General features: G+C 37.9%; 1 protein-coding gene across 1 annotated transcript in view; it reads right to left on the reverse strand.

Moving 5' to 3' along the window:
* Positions 1-1,089: 1,089 nt before the first annotated feature.
* The window catches only part of LOC127631086 (sodium-dependent neutral amino acid transporter SLC6A17-like), a 34,876-nt gene continuing 16,607 nt past the window's right edge, over positions 1,090-19,358 (reverse strand). The window contains exons 4-12 of the mRNA XM_052109061.1: positions 17,221-17,347; positions 16,034-16,215; positions 13,650-13,760; positions 12,985-13,226; positions 12,200-12,392; positions 11,822-12,014; positions 11,430-11,589; positions 11,108-11,270; positions 1,090-7,979 (exon numbers count right to left, since the gene is read on the reverse strand). Of these exons, the coding sequence (XP_051965021.1) occupies positions 7,611-7,979; positions 11,108-11,270; positions 11,430-11,589; positions 11,822-12,014; positions 12,200-12,392; positions 12,985-13,226; positions 13,650-13,760; positions 16,034-16,215; positions 17,221-17,347 (1,740 nt within the window). The 3' untranslated portion in view covers positions 1,090-7,610. The remainder of the gene's footprint in view (positions 7,980-11,107; positions 11,271-11,429; positions 11,590-11,821; positions 12,015-12,199; positions 12,393-12,984; positions 13,227-13,649; positions 13,761-16,033; positions 16,216-17,220; positions 17,348-19,358) is intronic.

A 19,358-nucleotide genomic window follows, 5' to 3' on the forward strand; every position in this document is an offset into this window, starting at 1 on the left:
TCAACTGCAAGATGCTATCCTATCAATATGGGCCAACATTTCTAAAGAATGCTTTCAGCACCTTGTTGAATCAATGTCACGTAGAATTAAGGCAGTTCTGAAGGCGAACGGGGGTCAAACACAGTATTAGTATGGTGTTCCTAATAATCCTTTAAGTGAGTGTATATCGAGGGGTACCTTGGTCAGGGCGTAGCAGAGCAGGCAATGGGAGGTGTCTGGGGAGGCGAACAGGTCTACCTGTGCATGCCTGTATCGACTCCAGATCAGCTGGACCGCCAGAGGATGGATTCTCCACTCTCCTTTGCAGGTGACCTGCCATGACAGCACGTCCGCTGTGGTGTTGAAGTCGCCCGGGATGTGAGTGGCTCGCACCTCCGCAGGGCGAGCAGTATTGCCAACAACTCCAGGCAGTTGATGTGCCAATGCACCCGTGGGCCTATCTAGGAGCTGGCGACTTTGTCCCCGTTGCCTACAACACCCCAGCCCATGTTGGAGGCGTCGGTCGTAACTACAACGTGCCTGAAGACCTGTTCTAGGGGAACACCTGCCCGTAAAAATGCGAGGTCATTTCAAGGGCTGAAAAGGCGGCGACAGATGTGTCCCGCGGTGCCATGCCTATATCTGGACTCGAGTCCAGAGCCAGTCCATCAATCCTGGGACGTAACTACCCTCGTGTATCTCTTTCAGAGCCTTGGCTTGGTGCACCTGCAGGAGAGCCATGGCAGGCAGGGAAGGAGGCGGCTTGCCCAGCTGCACCGTAGGCCATGGCCGTCAGGGATGACACAAGCCTACAGGCCATGGACTGTAGCTTCGGACACCAGGTGGCGCACTCTGAGGGCATAGGTTCACCGTGAGCACCTTATCCACTGTGGGCATCGCCGAGTAACCCCTGGCTGCTCTGCCATCGAGGGTAGTGAGAGCGGGGGAGCCGAAATATCAGGACTGGGCAGAGAGGGAAAGGGTGAGCGGAGACACAGAGAGAGAGAGAGAGAGAAGAACTTAATCGCTGGCTCCTATCTTTTCTATAGGACTATCATTGTCATGTAAGTTGATCTCAACCCAACTGCAAAAAACAATTCAGACACCCATTTCAACTTTTTATTGTTTGTTTTTGTGATGGTCCATATTCAATATTTATAACTCAGCTTTTCCCCAAGTGAATCAGAAATACTGTACCGTATTAACGACATTAACTAAGAGACAGTAAAACAGTCCTTGTATAGTATACTGTGACTAGTAATCTGAATGTGCTGTCACCCAACAGAATAGGGTCTGACAAAAGATTTAAGAGCATTGCTCTTCTTCTGCAGTGAAACGCTCTGATGCGGCCTTTAGCCTCATAGACTGTGAAACCAACATCCAACCAAAGTAAAAGCCTGCAGAAATATTGCTTATAAATCTAAGACTAGTACAGCACACAAGTGTAGACTTCACATTGATGAAGAGTAATAGTACACATTTCCTCAGTGTCCTTTTTACTAAATTACTTGCAAATTATTGGTACAGTACTTTGGGGAATTAAAAATAAGTTTACATTCACATCAAGTATATTTCTAATGATTAAAATACCACTTCCAGAGTGCAAAAGTACTCTATTTTTACCTTTCCTCCTTTGCACTTGTATACATTCAAGGTACAAAGAGTTGAATGCCCCAGCTAAGTGTGTGTTACAGTGACCTAACACTACTAACAATGAATGCGCTGAATATAGTCACACTAAACTTAAAAGAGAGTGAGCATTTTTGACTTTTGACGAAACCAATAAGCAGCAAACAATAATATTTGTGATACTAATGATGATGTCTAATCAAATTTAAACCAACATATACATTAAAATAATTTAAATTAAAAATTCAGTTCAAGTGCATTAACAAACAATCTTTGTGGTGTGTACACAGTTGATCAACAAGACAAATGTGTGCGTGAATTTCACCAAGGAACAGCAACTCACGGCTGGGGGTTAATCAGAGGAAAGTAAGGGACTCACAACATAAATAGCAAAAATAAAACTGCTTTTGTTTCACAAACACGCACACACACACACACTCACACAATAGATACAACAGACACTATCCCCATACACAACATGTACACACTAATACACAATGTACAAAATATTTAACGTCTTAACTGTACAACAATATCATACACATCAGTGTTACAAGATTTCAGTTTGCCTTTCATAGATTTCTTTCCATTCATTTAACAAAATGTACACTGATATTTACAGATAATATTTAGAATAACAATGTACAGAATTATACAGTATAACACTTTGCTCACAAACATTATTCAACATTCTTGAAAAGGAAGAGATGCTTGTTATACATTTCATAATTTGCATTCAACTAAAATATGGCTCAGCGTTTACACTAGAATGAACTCAAAATCATGTTATACTCATGTTTTCAGGGCAAATTAAAAGTGCTTTAGCTCAGGAATCATGGTGCTCTCTCACAATCAGGTCTGTGCTTCCTACGTTGTTAACAAAAAGGCCCATAGAAAGATGAAAATGAGCCGCATTGTGCCAAATGATTCCAGATTGTCTACAACGCTTAGTGAATTAGCCTCAGAGTGAGTAAGTCTGATCAATATCTGTAAAGGTTGTGGTGACTACATGTAATTCTACCAGTGAACATTTGCAATTATGTATTAATGAGTTACCACTGCCTAACATCACAGCAGGATATGTATGATTGTAAATGCTTTAGTCCACTATCACTACCTGTGACCATTATAAAAAGAGGCATGTGCTTATGATCGCATTGGAATGTCAAGTGAGTGATCTGATTATTGCTTCCAAACAAAATGTCATAGTAAGCATTTTAAACTGCCTCTATATGCTCCCTAATGCATGTTCATAATATGCAATGTAAAATCTGCTGTTGAAAGTTGTGCTTGGTTTTGAGCTAATGCAGTCCATTAACGGTGCACTCAGTAATTTCTTTCTCATTAAAAAGTTAGATCTACACACAAAGAAGTGAAGAGTACTTTTGACTAATATGATTATAATGATTATCTGACTTGAGATGTTGAATTTATAGTCTTATTAGTGCTCTAAAAACACTGTTTTATTCTACATAGGATGAGTCGCCACATGTGAACCGCCATGTTGAGATCACATAACCAGCATTGGTGACATACAATACTGTATGGCTGTGAATAAGATACTAAGATGACATATGCAATCAAAAACATTTACTTTTGCGTCATGGTGCACCCACACCGATTGGTGTCAGTATAAAGTCCAAGACTACTTTTGCACTGTCCAGTGCAACATAAACAAAAAATTACAGGGTGCACCTTTAAGCTTGTGTTTGCTCCTGCTGATGTTTTGTGGGTGTGTGTGTGCCTATCAGTTATTAGTGCTGTTTAAACTCCTTTTCTTTGTCACAGTCTTTCCCAATATCTGTTGATGTAGAATTGAATGTGTGAGCTGCTGTACTATCCTCTTCTCTACCCATTTCTTCTTGGTTGCTGTTGAAACCAGAGGCAATTCTAGGGTTTCAGCCTTATATGAGATGTTGTGGGTCAGAGTAACATTTCATGGTTTCAGTGCAAAAGGTTAAGAGTTCAAATTCTGACCAACTGACATTTAAAAAAAATAAACCAATTCAAATTTTGTTGTACATTAAATTATGATTTCACTGGGCAGAATAGCTTTTAGTTTCTGTCACAGCCATGAACATGATTTGCTACTTTCTTTTGAAAGTCAGAAGTAAGTTTAAAATGGGGAGGGACATACACATTCTATAGAGCATTTAAGTGGACAAAATGAGCTGTGCAAGGTGAGTCATTAATACTCCTTTGTCTTTTTCCCTGGGAGAGAACTGTAAAACATAAATGTGTATACCTGCAAAAAGCTTAATATTGTCAACTTTAAGGAGTAAGCTGAGAAGAGAGAGAGAGAGAGAGATCACAAAATTACAGACTTTTAGGGGGTATATAGGGTCTAGAATCGCCTATGTTTGAAACAATACCAGTGTTGTACTGTGCTCATGAGGTGAAATTCTGGGGCCTCTTGACAAGAAAAGGTAAAGTGCACAATCCAAAATTGCCACTTGTAAACAGCAAAACAAACAATACATCTTTCACACTCATCTTTAGAATAGTCTAAGTGATAATGAGAGGCACCAGCTGTGCTTAAGGGAATGTTAATCTTAGAAAGCGGTAGTGCAGAGGCCAGGCATACTGAGAGGCTCCTTCAACCTACTTATCAAAAGTAAACAGTGACATCCTGTGGACAATCCTGTGCTATTGAAGGAGTGACAATAATATGTTTTGACTTTACTGCTTACTGAACAACGACACACTACAGCAAATTGTGCATTTAAAATCCTGACCTTGATGAAATTATTCTGCGCTGAGTTCTAAATCATTGTGCTCTTTTCCATAATCTCATCTGACTGCTTGATGAAGGCATACTGAATTCCACATCAGAAAATGCAATTGGCATTTTGTGACAAATGTGATCAAGCATTTTAAGTAAAATAAATAAATCACACAAAAATGAAAATTCTGTCATCATTTACTCCCCCTTGTGTTGTTAAAAACCTATATGACTTTCCTCTGAAAGAATGTCTTAAGGTTTTGGAACAACATTATGGTGATTAATTGAAGACAGATTTTTCATTTTTGTGTAGTCTGTCCTTCTAAATAATTTCTTATCTAGTGGGATGGTTTCAAATATTTCTAACATACTAAATCTCTTTAGCGAATGGCAATGACTATCAATCTTGGAGCAAGAGCATGCCAAAGGGGCTGTAGCTGTTTAATTATTTCACCCTTGTTGTTGTGAATATGCAGTTGTTGCTATGTTGCTATAAGAACATCTAACCCTCCCACCCCACACACACACTCAAGGAGGACTCATTAACATGTAGCCATGCCGTCTCTGACACAGGTTCCTCTGGGTAAATAGCCTAGTCTATTTTTACCTCAACAGTCTTTGTGACAGGCACGAAAGCTACATGCAGCTGGATGATCAAACGGTTTGCTGTTTTACACATCAAAATAGCCGACAACTTGTCTCCCACTCTCCACCTCTATTCTTTACAGTTTTCTCTCCTATTTCACCCCTCTGCTGCTCCCTGAATATAGTCTTACTAGATCATTGTGAGCAGATCATCTTTATAAGGGAAAGTTCACCCAAAAATTACAATTTGAACAATTACTCTCCCTCCTGTTGTTCCAAACACCTATGAACCTTTTCTGCCAAATATCTCTCTTCGTTTACCACAAAAGAAAGTCAGACAGATTTGGAACAACACATGGGTGAGTAAATGACAGAATTAGAATTTTTGTCAGAACTTTCCCTTTAAGAGCACAAAAGCCAAACTAAAATGAAGAGGATGCTTAAATTTACAGATTATTAGGCAGTGAGCATTAAAGGGCAACAATTCTCGTTCACATTAGGCAGTCTTAACTGTTTGCATTCTAAGCTACACATAAATCAACTATACATGACACAAAATCAAGATGGACTAACCTTTGGTTCCTTAAGGAAACTGGTCCTATTCTTCCAGCTCAATTATTTTCCTTGACTTTACCTTATAGAGACAAGCAACTGCTTTTTCACTTCAGGTTGATTGATCACATTTTTCCATTAATATTTTTCATAGAATGTGTGAGACAATTTCTAAAAACAAATTGAGAAATTGCAGACAAATATACATATTTTTTTCAATCTCTTGAATGTGCACATTAATGAGGTCATGTGTGGAAATAATAATAAGCAAACAGCACTTCTTAACCATTTAAATGTTTTGTGGCATAAATATAAGTTACTAAGTAACGAGTAGTTTTAAGTACCATCCCCTATTAGGAGTCATTTGGAATTACAGTATTATTACATATATTCTGCGATATAGACTAGTCTCCACTAAGCGAAAAAAGAACTAAAGACAAATAAGCAACTTGGGAATCACTGGATTGAGACCAAAAACCTGCCAAGAAATGGCAACTGTCAATAGAAAACAAAAACTGGTACAGAACTGGGTTGCAAAGTAAAGCTGAGAGAATGAATGCCAGTAAATGCCATTCAACAAAATCCCCTTTATTGCCATTGCAGATATGCAAATGTTGCTGTTAAATTAATGCGTTATTAGTGTTAGAGCTATTGTAATTGGTGTAGCTAACTTGGCTAAAACTGTACCTCTTATTGCATTCTGAAACTACACTTCATTTCTTGTGCTGTGCACTGTAAATATCACCTATCATCAGGCAGTCACATTTCTTGATTTCTTTATAAAAAAAAATTAAAAAAAAACCTCTAGATAAAACTTTCCAAAAATGAAACTTAGAAAAGAAGCTTAATCCAGTGGCAAAAACAGCCTGCACTTGACATTGACACTATATATATTTGATATACTGCACTGAGACTATGTGTTGTTTACGAATACATAGTATACTGTATGTTGCCATCCAGTGGTACAATGTGAATATGACAAACTGTCGTTGTGCAAATCTGTAAACTCCATAACCAAGAACACTTGGAAAAAAGGAACATGTGCTTTCTTTTTTTAACAGCTATCAATTTGCTCTACTGTCAGGTGGCCTGTACTTAACAGTGATACTTAAATATCTATTAGAGGGTTCATTATCATTAAGTGAAAGTTTAGGTTTCTCTGAAGACCCTCTGTGTTGTCTCAATTTTATAGAGCTCTGGGTTTAAATAAAAATCCTGTAGGATAATGAGGCTCTTGTATGGCATCTTCTGCATACTGTAAGATGTCTAGAGTTCAGCAGCATTGGGAACACCTTAACCTGAGCGAGAACGATCACAAAACACACACAGAAAGGGGTGTGACCACCCCTATGGCATTTACTGGGCCCCAGATCAGTCACAGAGACCAAACTTCTCACAATGACATGTCGCGGCCATGACTGGTTAGGAAAAAAAAATAGCTTTTCTCTTGGTGTTAATCTGTTGATTATGTTTTCTTCAATTTAGTCATTAATATATTAAGGGATAGTTCACTTAATCATTACTCATCCTCAAGTTGTTCCCCGTAGACTTTCTTTCTTCTATGGAATACAAAAATAGGTTTTTTTCCTTAATCATCATTCACTTTCACTGAATCTTCATTTCATACAATAAAATTGAATGGTTACTAACACTGCCTAACACCTCATTTTGCATTCAATATAAGTAAGTCAGATCGGGTTGGAACAAAATGAGGGTGAATAAACAATTTGTTTTCATTTTCGGGTGAACTATCCTTATAACCTTCTAAGGGTTGATTTAATTGATCTGTGTATGAATATCAGATTTACAGTCAAATAACTCACCAAGCAACCTTGCATTCAGTTATGTGACTGATCTGGAAGCCCTGGGGTCTCTCACCTTAAGAACAGGATCTCTAGACTGAATGAATAAAAGGGCACAGAGGAGGTTGTCTGTATAATGGCATGTTCCTTGCTTACTGTAGGTTGAACTGTACGTGTGATATAGTGAAGGATCGCTGATTTCTTTCCATTTTCTTGTTATCCTGCTCCTCTGCATGGCTTGGGTTAAGGTGTAACTAACACTAGGACCTTCTTATCTGTTCAGCATGTTTCCATCTTCTCTTCTCTTCTCTTCCTCAGTCTCTGGTTGTTGGGTTGAAGGATCATGACTCAGATTTGGGGGGAGCAGGGTTGGTCTGATAACTGCTGCCATATCCACTGATAGAGGTAGAGTTGGTGATGAGTTCAACAGGAGAGCTGCTGCCTGGGCCCAGATAAGCACGGTGACTGGGCATTGGAGATGGAGCTTCGCTGGGGTTCTTCCCAAGTATAAACCTTGTCTCGTCTTCCAGTGTGGAAGCCTCCTTTGCCAGACTCTTGCGATAAGAGACGGATAGCTTGTTGGAGCCATCAGGGAGCCAGTTAAAGTGACGAGCAAGGAAGACCAGTGGAAGAGGAAGCATGGCTACAATAATGAGAGCGAAACACATCACTAGAGCCCAAGGAGGATAACTCTGAAACCTCTCCATGGCCTAAGTCGAGAGAGAGAGAGAGAGAGAGAGAGAGAGAGAGAGAGAGAGAGAGAGAGAGAGACAGAAGGAAAAAGTCACATTTGAGAGAGAGAAAAAGGGAAGCCAGATAGATAAAAAAAATGTTTCAAGGAATGCAAGTTCAATACAAGTTAAACTCAATTGACAGCATTTGTGGCCTAACCACATGTTTATTACCACAAAAATTATTCTGAATTGTCCCTCTCAGTGTCATAGCTAAGGGTGGGCTGGTGTCGGCCTAGGACCACCCAAATTAGACCCAGGCCACCCAGAATATTAGAGATCATTCTTTGACTTCAAATTTATATTTATTAAAAAGCTTTAAAAAATTCATAAATTCTGATTTCTGAAAGTGTGAAAGAATGCACCAATTCACTGTTGTTAAGAAAGTAACAATATGTAACCATCTAAGTTCCATTCTGATGCAACAAGCCAATCACAACAAGGCATTTTGTAGTCACGTGACACTTCCAGCTGGCGCGCCAGGAGGACAGTGTTGGTGAGTAAAGTAGGACACATTTAGCATGATTTTCATTTCAAAACCTCTAAAAATGTAAAATACCTATAAGCTATAACAAATATATTAACCAACAGTTTATGTTACCATTATTTTCACTTTCCTTGAGCCTTACATTTTGCTGGTTCATGGAGTTTTACAGCCGACGCACATGGGAGAGCTAAACATTGCAGAGTAAACATTAAGCTTCATTTCCACTTCAAAACCTCCAAACCTCATACTGTACAATGCCATCATGCTCTTTCACTGCCTTCATCTATTTGGCAATGCTCTGCTCAGCACATAGCAGCATTTATTAACTGAATATTTTGATGCGTTCACTCATGCTCACTTTATTTATTTATTTATTTATTTATTTAACAGGGACCATACAGTCAAACATAGTTACAATACAAAGCCTGTAACTGATGCGCAGCATATAGAGTTTATAGCTAATGCTAATTTTCAACTCTTGTCTCTCTCTTCCCTCAACTCTTTGATGAAAAGTTATTGTGTTTTAGTATTTTTTAATAGGATATATTTTTCAGCTAAAGTTACGGTAGAATTGCAGTTTTATTGATAATAGTATAACAACATAATATTACAGCAATGAAGGCAGACATTGTTTTAATTCACATTTAGCTGCTCATATGTTTCACCATGATGTGAAAAATCCTATGTGATGCAAAATATCACACAGCGTTTCTTTGTTAGAGACATATGTCAATTCAGTGTTATTATCATATAGCATTGCTTTGTTAGACACACATGTCAATTATTACAATAATTGTAAAGAATTTTCACAAATTATTTCAGTAACTTAAATATGAAATTTAATGAAATTTATCAATAACAATAAAATATTATGATTGTAAGAAAATATTATGAATAAATAACAACATTACCTTATCTTTTGCACTCAATAAGATTTCAGAATGTGGTACTCAACAAAAACTTGACTTGTCCCACCCCTGGACATTCGGGTATAAAGGGAAGTGGCGTGCGTCTGTCAGATTTTTCTTCGGAGACGAATGGTTGTGCAGCAGCAAGCTGAAATTCACTACTGTTCCACTCACCTGTTCACTCAGCAGGCGAAGCACTGCTGTTGGATCTACAGCGCATTACCAGCGGCTTTCTCCTCCTCTGCATGCTGTGCAGTCCACGCCCCAGGGCGCTTCGACAGCGCTTCTGTCAAAAAGAGTGTTTCATCCTAAAAGAGTTTGTTTTCGCTAAAAGAGGTTCATTTTCACTCACAAAAGAGCAATACACCGCAGGCGTTGAACGTCCATTTCAGGACGCGTCTTTTTAAAGATGCCTTTCCGCCTCTGTGTAGTTCCTGGATGCGGTCGATATCTCTCCAAAACTGATGGTCATAGGCGATGCCTCATGTGCCTGGGTAGCGATCACACTGAGGCAGCGTTTGTGGATCGTTCATGTACTCACTGCGAGAACATGACCACGGCAGCGTTGCGGTCACGGCTTCCAATTCAGCCACCGCCTTACAATGGAAGTGAATGGGGCCAATACATAAATGTTAAAATACTCACTGTTTCAAAAGTATCGCCAAAAGACGTAAACAATATGCGTGTTAACATAATTTTAGTGTGAAAAAATTACACACTCACCTTTTCTGTTTAAATTAATATACAATTTTTGTTGCCAAAGTGGCAGCATAAACCCTAAAACGACGATCTAAACAACTTAAAGGCTCAAGTAATAAGTTTTAACAGAAGAATTAATGTAAGTGCTTTTATAAAATTATAAGCTACACATTTCTGACTTTAACCCCTCCAAAAATAATAGACAACATTTTTGTTTTTTGGTAACCAACACACATGCTGTCAATTGAGCTTAACTTTTACTGAACAAAGAATATCATTTAAATTAGCATATCCTTAAAACTTGACAAAGCCAACATACTGTACAAACTTGGGTTGTCATTCACACTGAACACTATTGTGTCGGTCTGCGCCTTTTTTCCATTGTTTTTCTATGTAAATATGCACTAAATTTATGTCTTTAATCATTGTGCTGCATTTCGCTGTATTTTCTACATCTTGTGCAGGAGCGCTGCATAGTGACAGTTTCAAAAGAATGTCAACAAGAATACATTCTGTCTGAACGGCCCCTAGGGTTGTTTTTATATACATCATATATACTGTACATATACTGTACATACAAATGTTTTTATATACACCTTTGCAACCACCCTGAGTACCTTAGTTACCACATTTTTACAACCTTCAATTCTCTCTTCAAACTTCAAATGCTTTTTTTAAACTACATAGACAAAAACTTTAAGCTTCAAATCTCTCTTTACACTGCACAAACTGCTGAAGCTAACTACACAAATTACATCAGGCCTAAATTACAGTCTTCAGACTTCAACTTTAAGACAGGTCTTTGTCAAGCCAACATACCCAAAATTCCCTTTCCTTTTTCAGTTCAATATGTTTTTGCATTTTATATTCCCTTTCTATTTCATATTCCATTAACACTCTTATATGTAAACCCTTTTTGATTAAACATTTTTGGCAAAGCTTGATTTGAGCAGGGTATAGTGAGAAAAGGGAGAGAGGAGAAGAGAGAGAAAAGTAGTGTGTGTTCAACTGACCAGTTCCTGCACCCATGCATTGTACCCTGGAGGGCTGATGGCCATATCTACAACAGATGCAGAAATCAGTACGATCAGGCACACTGGAGACACGTACTTCCACAGGTAGAAGTATACAGTGTAAGGCCTGAAACCCAGCATGTCCTCCAGATCCTGCATGAACCTGCTCAACCAAAAAAAAAAGAAGCTTTTTAGGGAATTTATAGGGGGTTATTAAGCACAGACAAGGAAGAAGTATGATTTCAGACATGCCATCCTATTTTACTAATTCTCTGAACAAATTCCAGAGAACTTCACAAGTGCTAAAAGTCTTCCTGCCCACCTCTTGGTGCCATAAATCCAGGCTACAGATACATTCTCTAGAATCACCACAATGGTAAGTGGCAGACCAGCAGAGTAGTCATCAAACATGGTGACAAAGTAGTTCCCTGAACGCTGGACGAACAACAGGCCGCAAAAAAAGGCAATGATGCAGCAGCCCACTGGAAAAACACAAGATCAAACAGAATATTAAGTGCCTCCTAAAAGTGAGTTAAGCAGTATCACTTTCTCAGATTGTCAAGAGATATATCTGGTGAATAATCACAACAGAACTGGTTTGGAAAAATGCATAAGCGTAAACTTCATTTACAGACAAAGAGATGACCCCATAAGACAGAACGCAAGTGAGGAATTTATAAGACATTTCTGCAGAGCCTCAAAACTAGCTCTCACCTGTGAGAACCTCCTTGCGGATTTTGAAGGTATCCAGAATTGGTGTGGTGATGCCAGTCATGGTGCCAATCATGCTGCCCAGTCCCAGGTTAATTAACATGAAGAAAAACATGACAGACCAGAATGGAGAAGCTGGAAAATGGGTCATGGCCTCTGTGAAGGCAATAAAAGCCAAACCAGTGCCTTGAACAGACTGATGTGTGAGAGAGGAGAGAATGTGAACAATAGATTGGAATACATTTTCATTTCTTTATTTCACAAACCATCAGTTGATGTTTAAATTGAGATGCTGGGTTTCAAAGTTTGGGATCTGAAAAAGGGAATACAATATATTAATGGCTCTAAAGTAGATCTCATAAGTAAGTTCTGAACACCTGCCTTATTGAGTTCATCCTCCAGCAAACACTGCTCCAGCCCCAGCTGTTCAAAGCTGTCTTCTTTCACAATTTTTATCACACCGTACAACTCAGCATAGTCAGACGAGGTAAGGTGGGAGAAGTTGACATGAGGGGGAATAAGATCCTGACTTAGCACATTTGAGTTCAAATAGCCCAGAATCTTTTCAGCATTCCTAAAGAGAAAAAACAGAGACATGAAGCTGTTTGATGACTTTCTAAAGGCAGCGTTATACAGGACCCAATTATTTTAGACAACAGCAACAAAAACAAAACAACAAAACAATTAAGAGTGTATTATAATGTATAACAAAGTTATAATTTACACACTCATATGTCACTTAAATCATGTAGCCTATGACTGACTTTCTTCTATGGAACACAAAAGGAGATACTGGGCATGTAAGCCACTGTCAACATCGAATTTCATTGTATGGAATAAACAGGGCTAACAATGTTAAAGATTTCTCCTCTTGTGTTCCACGGAAGAAAGAAAGTCATAGGGACTGAAAATAACAGGACCCTGCTAAAAAGACCAACTTAACCAGCATGCCGTTCCCATGGTCAGCCACATCAGAAACCCATGTTGTGGACCAGCATTCAAGACAGAACATATTTTCAGCAGGGGAGGGTGAGTAAATGATGACTGAGTTTTCATTTTTGGGTAAACTATTCCTTTAATCTAATCACATTTGGATTAGGCCATTCATAGCTAATATATTTCCTTTCATTACAGAAATAAAATACAATGGGAGAGGTCATACGTACTCCACCACACATTTCTCATTCATGATATTGGCTTTAAAGCCCAGCACAGCAAACACCACTAGTGTGGCCAGTATAGAGGTCAGGAAGTTGATGAAGGAGACCAGCACGGCATCAAAATGGCAGTTGTTATCTCTCTTGTTGTAGCTGGAAAATGCAATGACTCCTCCGAAACCCAGACCCAGAGCAAAGAAGACCTGAGTGGCAGCCTCACGCCACACTTGTGGCTCCAGCATGATCTCCAGCTAAAATTACATTATCAAAAATTTTATATATTTATTTGATTAAAAAACATATATTTTTCAACTTTTACGAAAATTACTTCAATGCTAATGTCATAAATGTCAACTTGTGGCTTTTCATCATTTATAATAATGTGTGATTAATATAATCATTTTTGTATGAAATCTAAATAAACATCTCAACCACACCACCAGAGAGAGTCTTCAAACCATGTGACAAAGATAAAGGCGAGCTGCATTTAGATTGAAATTATTTCTTTTTTTAAACAGTGCTGACTCTATGTAAAAGCTTTGCTTGCACTGCAAGAAATGGGTCCCCTAGACTCTTATAAAATACATCTAAAGTAATTTGAATAGCAAAAATATAATGTATTTTTTTTAAAGTTATAAAGTTTGTGCTTGTTTAAGAGAGTACATTCACCTTACCTTGGGTGTGAACATGTGAGCGATACCATCTACTGCTCCTTTAAGAAACAGCCCCCTCACCAGGAAGCAGAAGAGCACCACATAGGGAAAAAGAGAGCTGAAGTACATCACCTACAGAAACACAGAACAGGCTTTATAGAGCTTGCCTCATGTTTAAAAGAGGTTATTTTGTTTTCAAGTTACACAACCTGAACAGGTGGTGAAGTGTTTACTGGCATGATAACAAAAAGATTCAACAAAATGTTTTGCTTTACTGAAAACTGCATAGTTCTGTTCCAAAAAACCTTGTGAACTGCCTCGCTACTTACTGCCTACATCGCTTAACTGTCATGGAACCTCAAAAATCTGCAGATTTCTGAAGAATTGCAACATCAGTCATTCACAAAAGTTCTGCACATCCCAAATCCCTTGCATGTTTGTTTCTTAAATACTTTGGATAATTTTATGATACTTTCAGCTATCTATAAGAGTGTAGTCCTTTCAGCTCCCTTAAAAATATTCTACTATATTTAAATCCCTTTCACAGAATTCTGCAGATTCCCCCAAAATCAGCACAGAAAAATATGACTCACAAATAGCACTTCACACAGGAGACTCGTCATGTAATTGATTGCAATAGAGCACATCATTTCCCACCCACTTTTTCAGCTGTGTTGGATCCGAAGTATTTTTCCCATTCATTTCTTCCATAGAGATTTAATAAAATACTTCCAAAAGAGTTTTAAGCGATGAACCAAACCAACCAGCTTCGAGGTGGATTTCGTGACAAACCATGATTTGAAGCTAATTAATTAATAAATGAAATAAATTTTGTACATATTTTTAGAAATAGATTCGGCTCTTCTGATATGTAAGCCGGCTCCCAACGATCACCTACAAGAGCCGACTCGTTCGTGAACGACCCCTCACTAGTGGCTACCCACTTTGTTAAAGCCATGATGAAGCTGGGTTCATGATTCACATCAGGGTGTCAACGCCAGCTTCGACTGCCACTTTAATCTTGAAAAGCGCTTGCAAACAAAAACGTCTTATTCTGCGTTTTGGTGATAGTTAAGTGCAGACCATTTAAGACTTGACATGCTTCTGTGGTAAATAAAACAGCCTTACATAGGCTGAAAAACACTTGATTTCTATCACAAGTCCCATCCGTCAGTGTAATGACTCCGGGCGGACACATTACAAATGTTCTGCCAATCACACCAGTGTTTATCCTGTATTAACGGTAAATGCGTTAATTGCGATTAAGAAAAATTAACGCATTCAACTTTTTCTAATTAATCGCATGCGTTAACGCGTTTATTCTTACAGCTCTAAAAAAATAAAAAATACAAAGCTAATTAATTTCAAGTTGCTAATTACACATACAGAAACAATATATTGAAATTTTATAGCTAAATATTCAAATGTATGCAAATATATAATTCGTTTGAGAGTGTAGGGAGGCTGACCCGATTGTGCAATTCACACTGTGTCATGCCAGTAGGCGGTTGGCCATGATTCTCTGATTGGTGGAACTTTTCTCTTTAGAATCATGGGTAGTGTAGTACTTCACCAGGAATTCGGCTAATTAACATTATTTCTGATGGCTTAAACAGAAGCATATGCCATCGATTAACAATCTCAAAGATCATAGTGGTTCTGTCTTTAAAGCTTTGTAAATTATAGTTAAATCAACTCAAATATGGAGAGTGCAACCAGACTGTTGCACTCTATTGAGTTTGATGTTAGCATGTAGCGAAGCTAACAGTACAATACTCCAATTAGCAAAATACATAACACACACAAATATTGTGTAATATAATGAATTGTAATTAGACAATTACAAATAGACCTTTTTAATCCATACTTTTCTATATTTAATTAAATATACATTTACTTATAACAAATATTTTTCATGCCTTGTCCGCCATATTGGATTTATGCTTTCACTTGCAATGTATTCTGAGATACATTCGATGCTGCATTTGAATTTGGCCAAAATAAGGTTTAAAAAGATGACCGCCTTATTGAACAAACTTAAAATTGGGAGTACACCTATGATGCATTACAAAACTTCTGAAGACAGCTCATTAGGTTTAGAAACAGAGCATTTGTGTCCCTGCTGTTCAGACATTATGATAATCTGAGAAATAGTAAATGGTTATTTCTGAGTAAAATCCATGTTATCTACATCAGAACAGTAGCTTCATGGAGAAAAAAAACTATCTATTCTGAGGGGAAAAAAATTATTATAATTAGCATAGTAATTGTGTAATTCAAGTTCAAAAGCAGTTAGCATTGCAGCCTCTTAAAATTGTGCCTTCAAGCTATTCTAAAAATGTATGTATTTCTCAGCTCAATTGATTCTCATTACATTATCTCATGAAGTAGCAAGTCTGCCTCACCTTCCCAGAAGACTGAATGCCCCTTATTACAGCCAGACAGACAATTATCCAGGCAGCCAGCAGGGACAGAGTCATCTTCCAGTTCAGACCCCCGCTGTCAGCAATTGTGCTGGTGATGTTCAGGGTCTCGCGGTACCAGAAGTACGTGGTTGCGGAGCTCTTCTCACACTCTGGTTCCACAACTACCCAAACAGAAGAAAAGAAAAGACAAAATCAGGTCCATGTCTATATTTAGTGTATATTCCTTTATACCATTGTCTATATTTTGATTCCACTGCCAGAGTGTTGCTTCTGACAGCAAAGTAGTGTATCTGGGGTAAGAGCAAGTAAAACTGGATCATTGCATCTATACTTCTGTACTGTATACAGGGTTTTATTAAATACTGTTAGTCCTGTATATGCATATTTACAGGGTGATCCTGAATTTAACTGGTAGAGAATGGCACTAGCAATGCCAAGGCTGCGGGTTCAATTCCCAGGGGAAGAATGGATGTAAATTGCTTTGTATAAAAATTGTCTGCCAACTGCATAGCAATAAATATAGCAATTCTTTTAAGTTTGAACTAAATCTAAAAGCATAAAAGTTTTCCATATAGGAAAATAAGTAATTGTTGTGAACTGCTATACAATTTAAGCAAAGTTTTATTTATCGTCCGTGTCAACTGATTTGCAGTCACATTTTTTTATATCTTGTGACTGGGTAGGCTCACATAACCTACATTCAGGCTCTGGTCATTCACCAGAGGACACTGCCGTGATGCAATCAGGGAAGCCTCAAACACACAACATGCCCTTGACAACAAAGCTCATGAATAGCATTATAGGAAATGTGACAAGGTGGCTAAAGTGACTAAGGTTGGATATTATTTCAGAAAGACTGCAGTGTTGCAAGTTATCAACAGGCACAAATGGTGTTTCCAATAGACTATCACCTTATTGAGGTCGACTTTTGTTGAGGTCAAGAGCAATAGGAATAATCTGAATGGGCATAAAAACAGAACTCTTTGAGGGTTTCATGCATTTGATGGATGATTAATAGAAATCTCTAGGGTCTAAGGAAACTTCTTGCAGTATCAAACTGGATTTTATTTGTTTAGGAAAAAAACTTGACCAAATGAAATGTCTCGTGAATGATGACATGATTCCAATCTTTATGCCAATTAAGTGAGAAATTGCAGAATACTCACTGGCTTGGCTGCCGTTCCTTCGGATGGGACAGTCGCTCCAGGGCAGAGGATACTGAAAAGACTGAAAAAAGTAGAAGATGCTCCAGCCGATGATCACATTGTAGTACAGACCCACAAAGCCACACACCTGCATGGAAAAAAAAGAGAAAATATAAGGAAAAATGAAGGATAAAGAACAAATGGTGTTGATTAAAAACTATGAAGTTGTTAAGGGGAGAATACTGACAAAAAACATGTTGACTGACAATCTGATGCATATTGTGCACTAACATGGCAAGAGGTGCCAAAATCTGCCCGTTGCAATCCGATTTCCTGGCAGCTATGCAATATATGGGCATTTTTATCAGTCCGCTGGGTTAAAAACTTGTAAGTTATCAGGCTTCTACAATGAGCACTTCTATATAGGAACTAGTCAATGGATTTCTTGAAATTTTTGAGGTTCATGGCATTAAATATTTGAGAGATGTTCAAGAGTTTAGCAGTTTATAGCAAGTAAACATGATTTCTTTACGCACTACTGTGTGTTCTGCTTTGTTTTCAGAGTTTTGCTGTTGAATTAGTTGGTATTTTTAGGATGAACTGCGATTCTATACACAAAGTCTACACAAATGTTCCACTATTTATGGATTGTCTGAATGAGCTACTATGTTGTTGCGTGCCACTCTATTAATGTGGTATCATCAATTTCAGAATTAGGGTCCATGTCATGGAAAAAATAGCCAGACTGACCCTTCCTGGCTAAGAAGGTAATTTTAGAATAAGCTACAATGTGCATTACACATTATGCTGATGGTCAAAAGTCTGGCTGAATGACTAAGTATCATCTAATATATGGTTGGCGTAATCACTGTCTTAGTGGCTATGATCTCAAGACTTAAACACTTAAAATCCAATAGCTTCACTAGATTTATACTCTCCATAAATAGAACAGCAATTAATGAGTGTTGTGTGCAATCAGCAGAAATACCTTTGCATGCACAGGTTTTAGCAACTTGTGCATGTTAACAGCAAATCTATCCTTCGATTTATCCCTGCAGTCTGTGTAACAGGGCAGTAATGGTTCTTGGCTATGTCACAGGTCCACAACACATTAAGTTAGTGAATAATTGAAACACGTTCTTTCTGCGACCTAGGCTGCTCTAGCATCATGGGTATTAACAGCTGCAGCAGAACAGCCACAAATAATCACAGTGTGTTCACATTCTAAAATAAAGGAACCAGATGTAGTGATGTTTGATTCTTGAATGAATCGTTCTTTTGAGTCTATTCTCAACAACTGGTTGTCCCGGTTCCCAAAATTGCAACGAATCTAACTTTAGTTTCGAGTTGATGACACAAGACTTGTACTGGCTACGCAATGGAATTATTAAAAATAAATATTTGCAAATTAAGGTTTGGAGATTTATGTAGGCATTTTTACATAATAATAATACAAATTATTAATAATATATAGTTTATGTAGATAAGTGGAGAAGTTTTGTGTAATTTAATTCTAGTCATAAATTGGACGTGGCCCCTTTAAGAACCCGAGTTTTGCAGCACCTGCTTTCCAGCACTCTCTCCAGTTAGTAGCATAAGAACATTCATTGTGCAAGAGAGCTCCTGGTTTTGTGCATTGGTTGAGAATTATTTAGGTATATATAAAATTTCACACAAAATGATTATAAATTGCATTAAATATGTGTTCACAAAGAGGCATATGTTAAAATTGAGTGTTTGTTATGGATAATTTTTGAAGGATGCATATGGATTGCATGTGTGGAGTTTGACCACATTTTGGCACACATGTGATGACTGTGCAATGGCGTGGGAAGGGGGGTGCTGAGAGTGCTGACGCATCCCCTAGTGAGCAAGACTGGAAAACTGTATAACTAAATTTTATATATTTTGTTGTATTTATGCAATATATATATTTATATATTGCATTTTTCGCTTACAGTATATCATTTATGTTAATAAAAATGGCATCCCATTTGAAATTATTATAATTTACACACACACAAAAAAAGTACAGGTTAGAGATTTAGTGTTCTCGTGATTCGTCACCCTGCGTAAGGCGCTAAAACCTCAGCTGACAAAAAAAGTATTTTGATGTTTGTTTGTTTAACATAAATCGCTTGGTTATTGAAAATCTCATG

The sequence above is a fragment of the Xyrauchen texanus genome, chromosome 37, assembly GCF_025860055.1.
Source record: "Xyrauchen texanus isolate HMW12.3.18 chromosome 37, RBS_HiC_50CHRs, whole genome shotgun sequence".
Taxonomy (NCBI): domain Eukaryota; kingdom Metazoa; phylum Chordata; class Actinopteri; order Cypriniformes; family Catostomidae; genus Xyrauchen; species Xyrauchen texanus.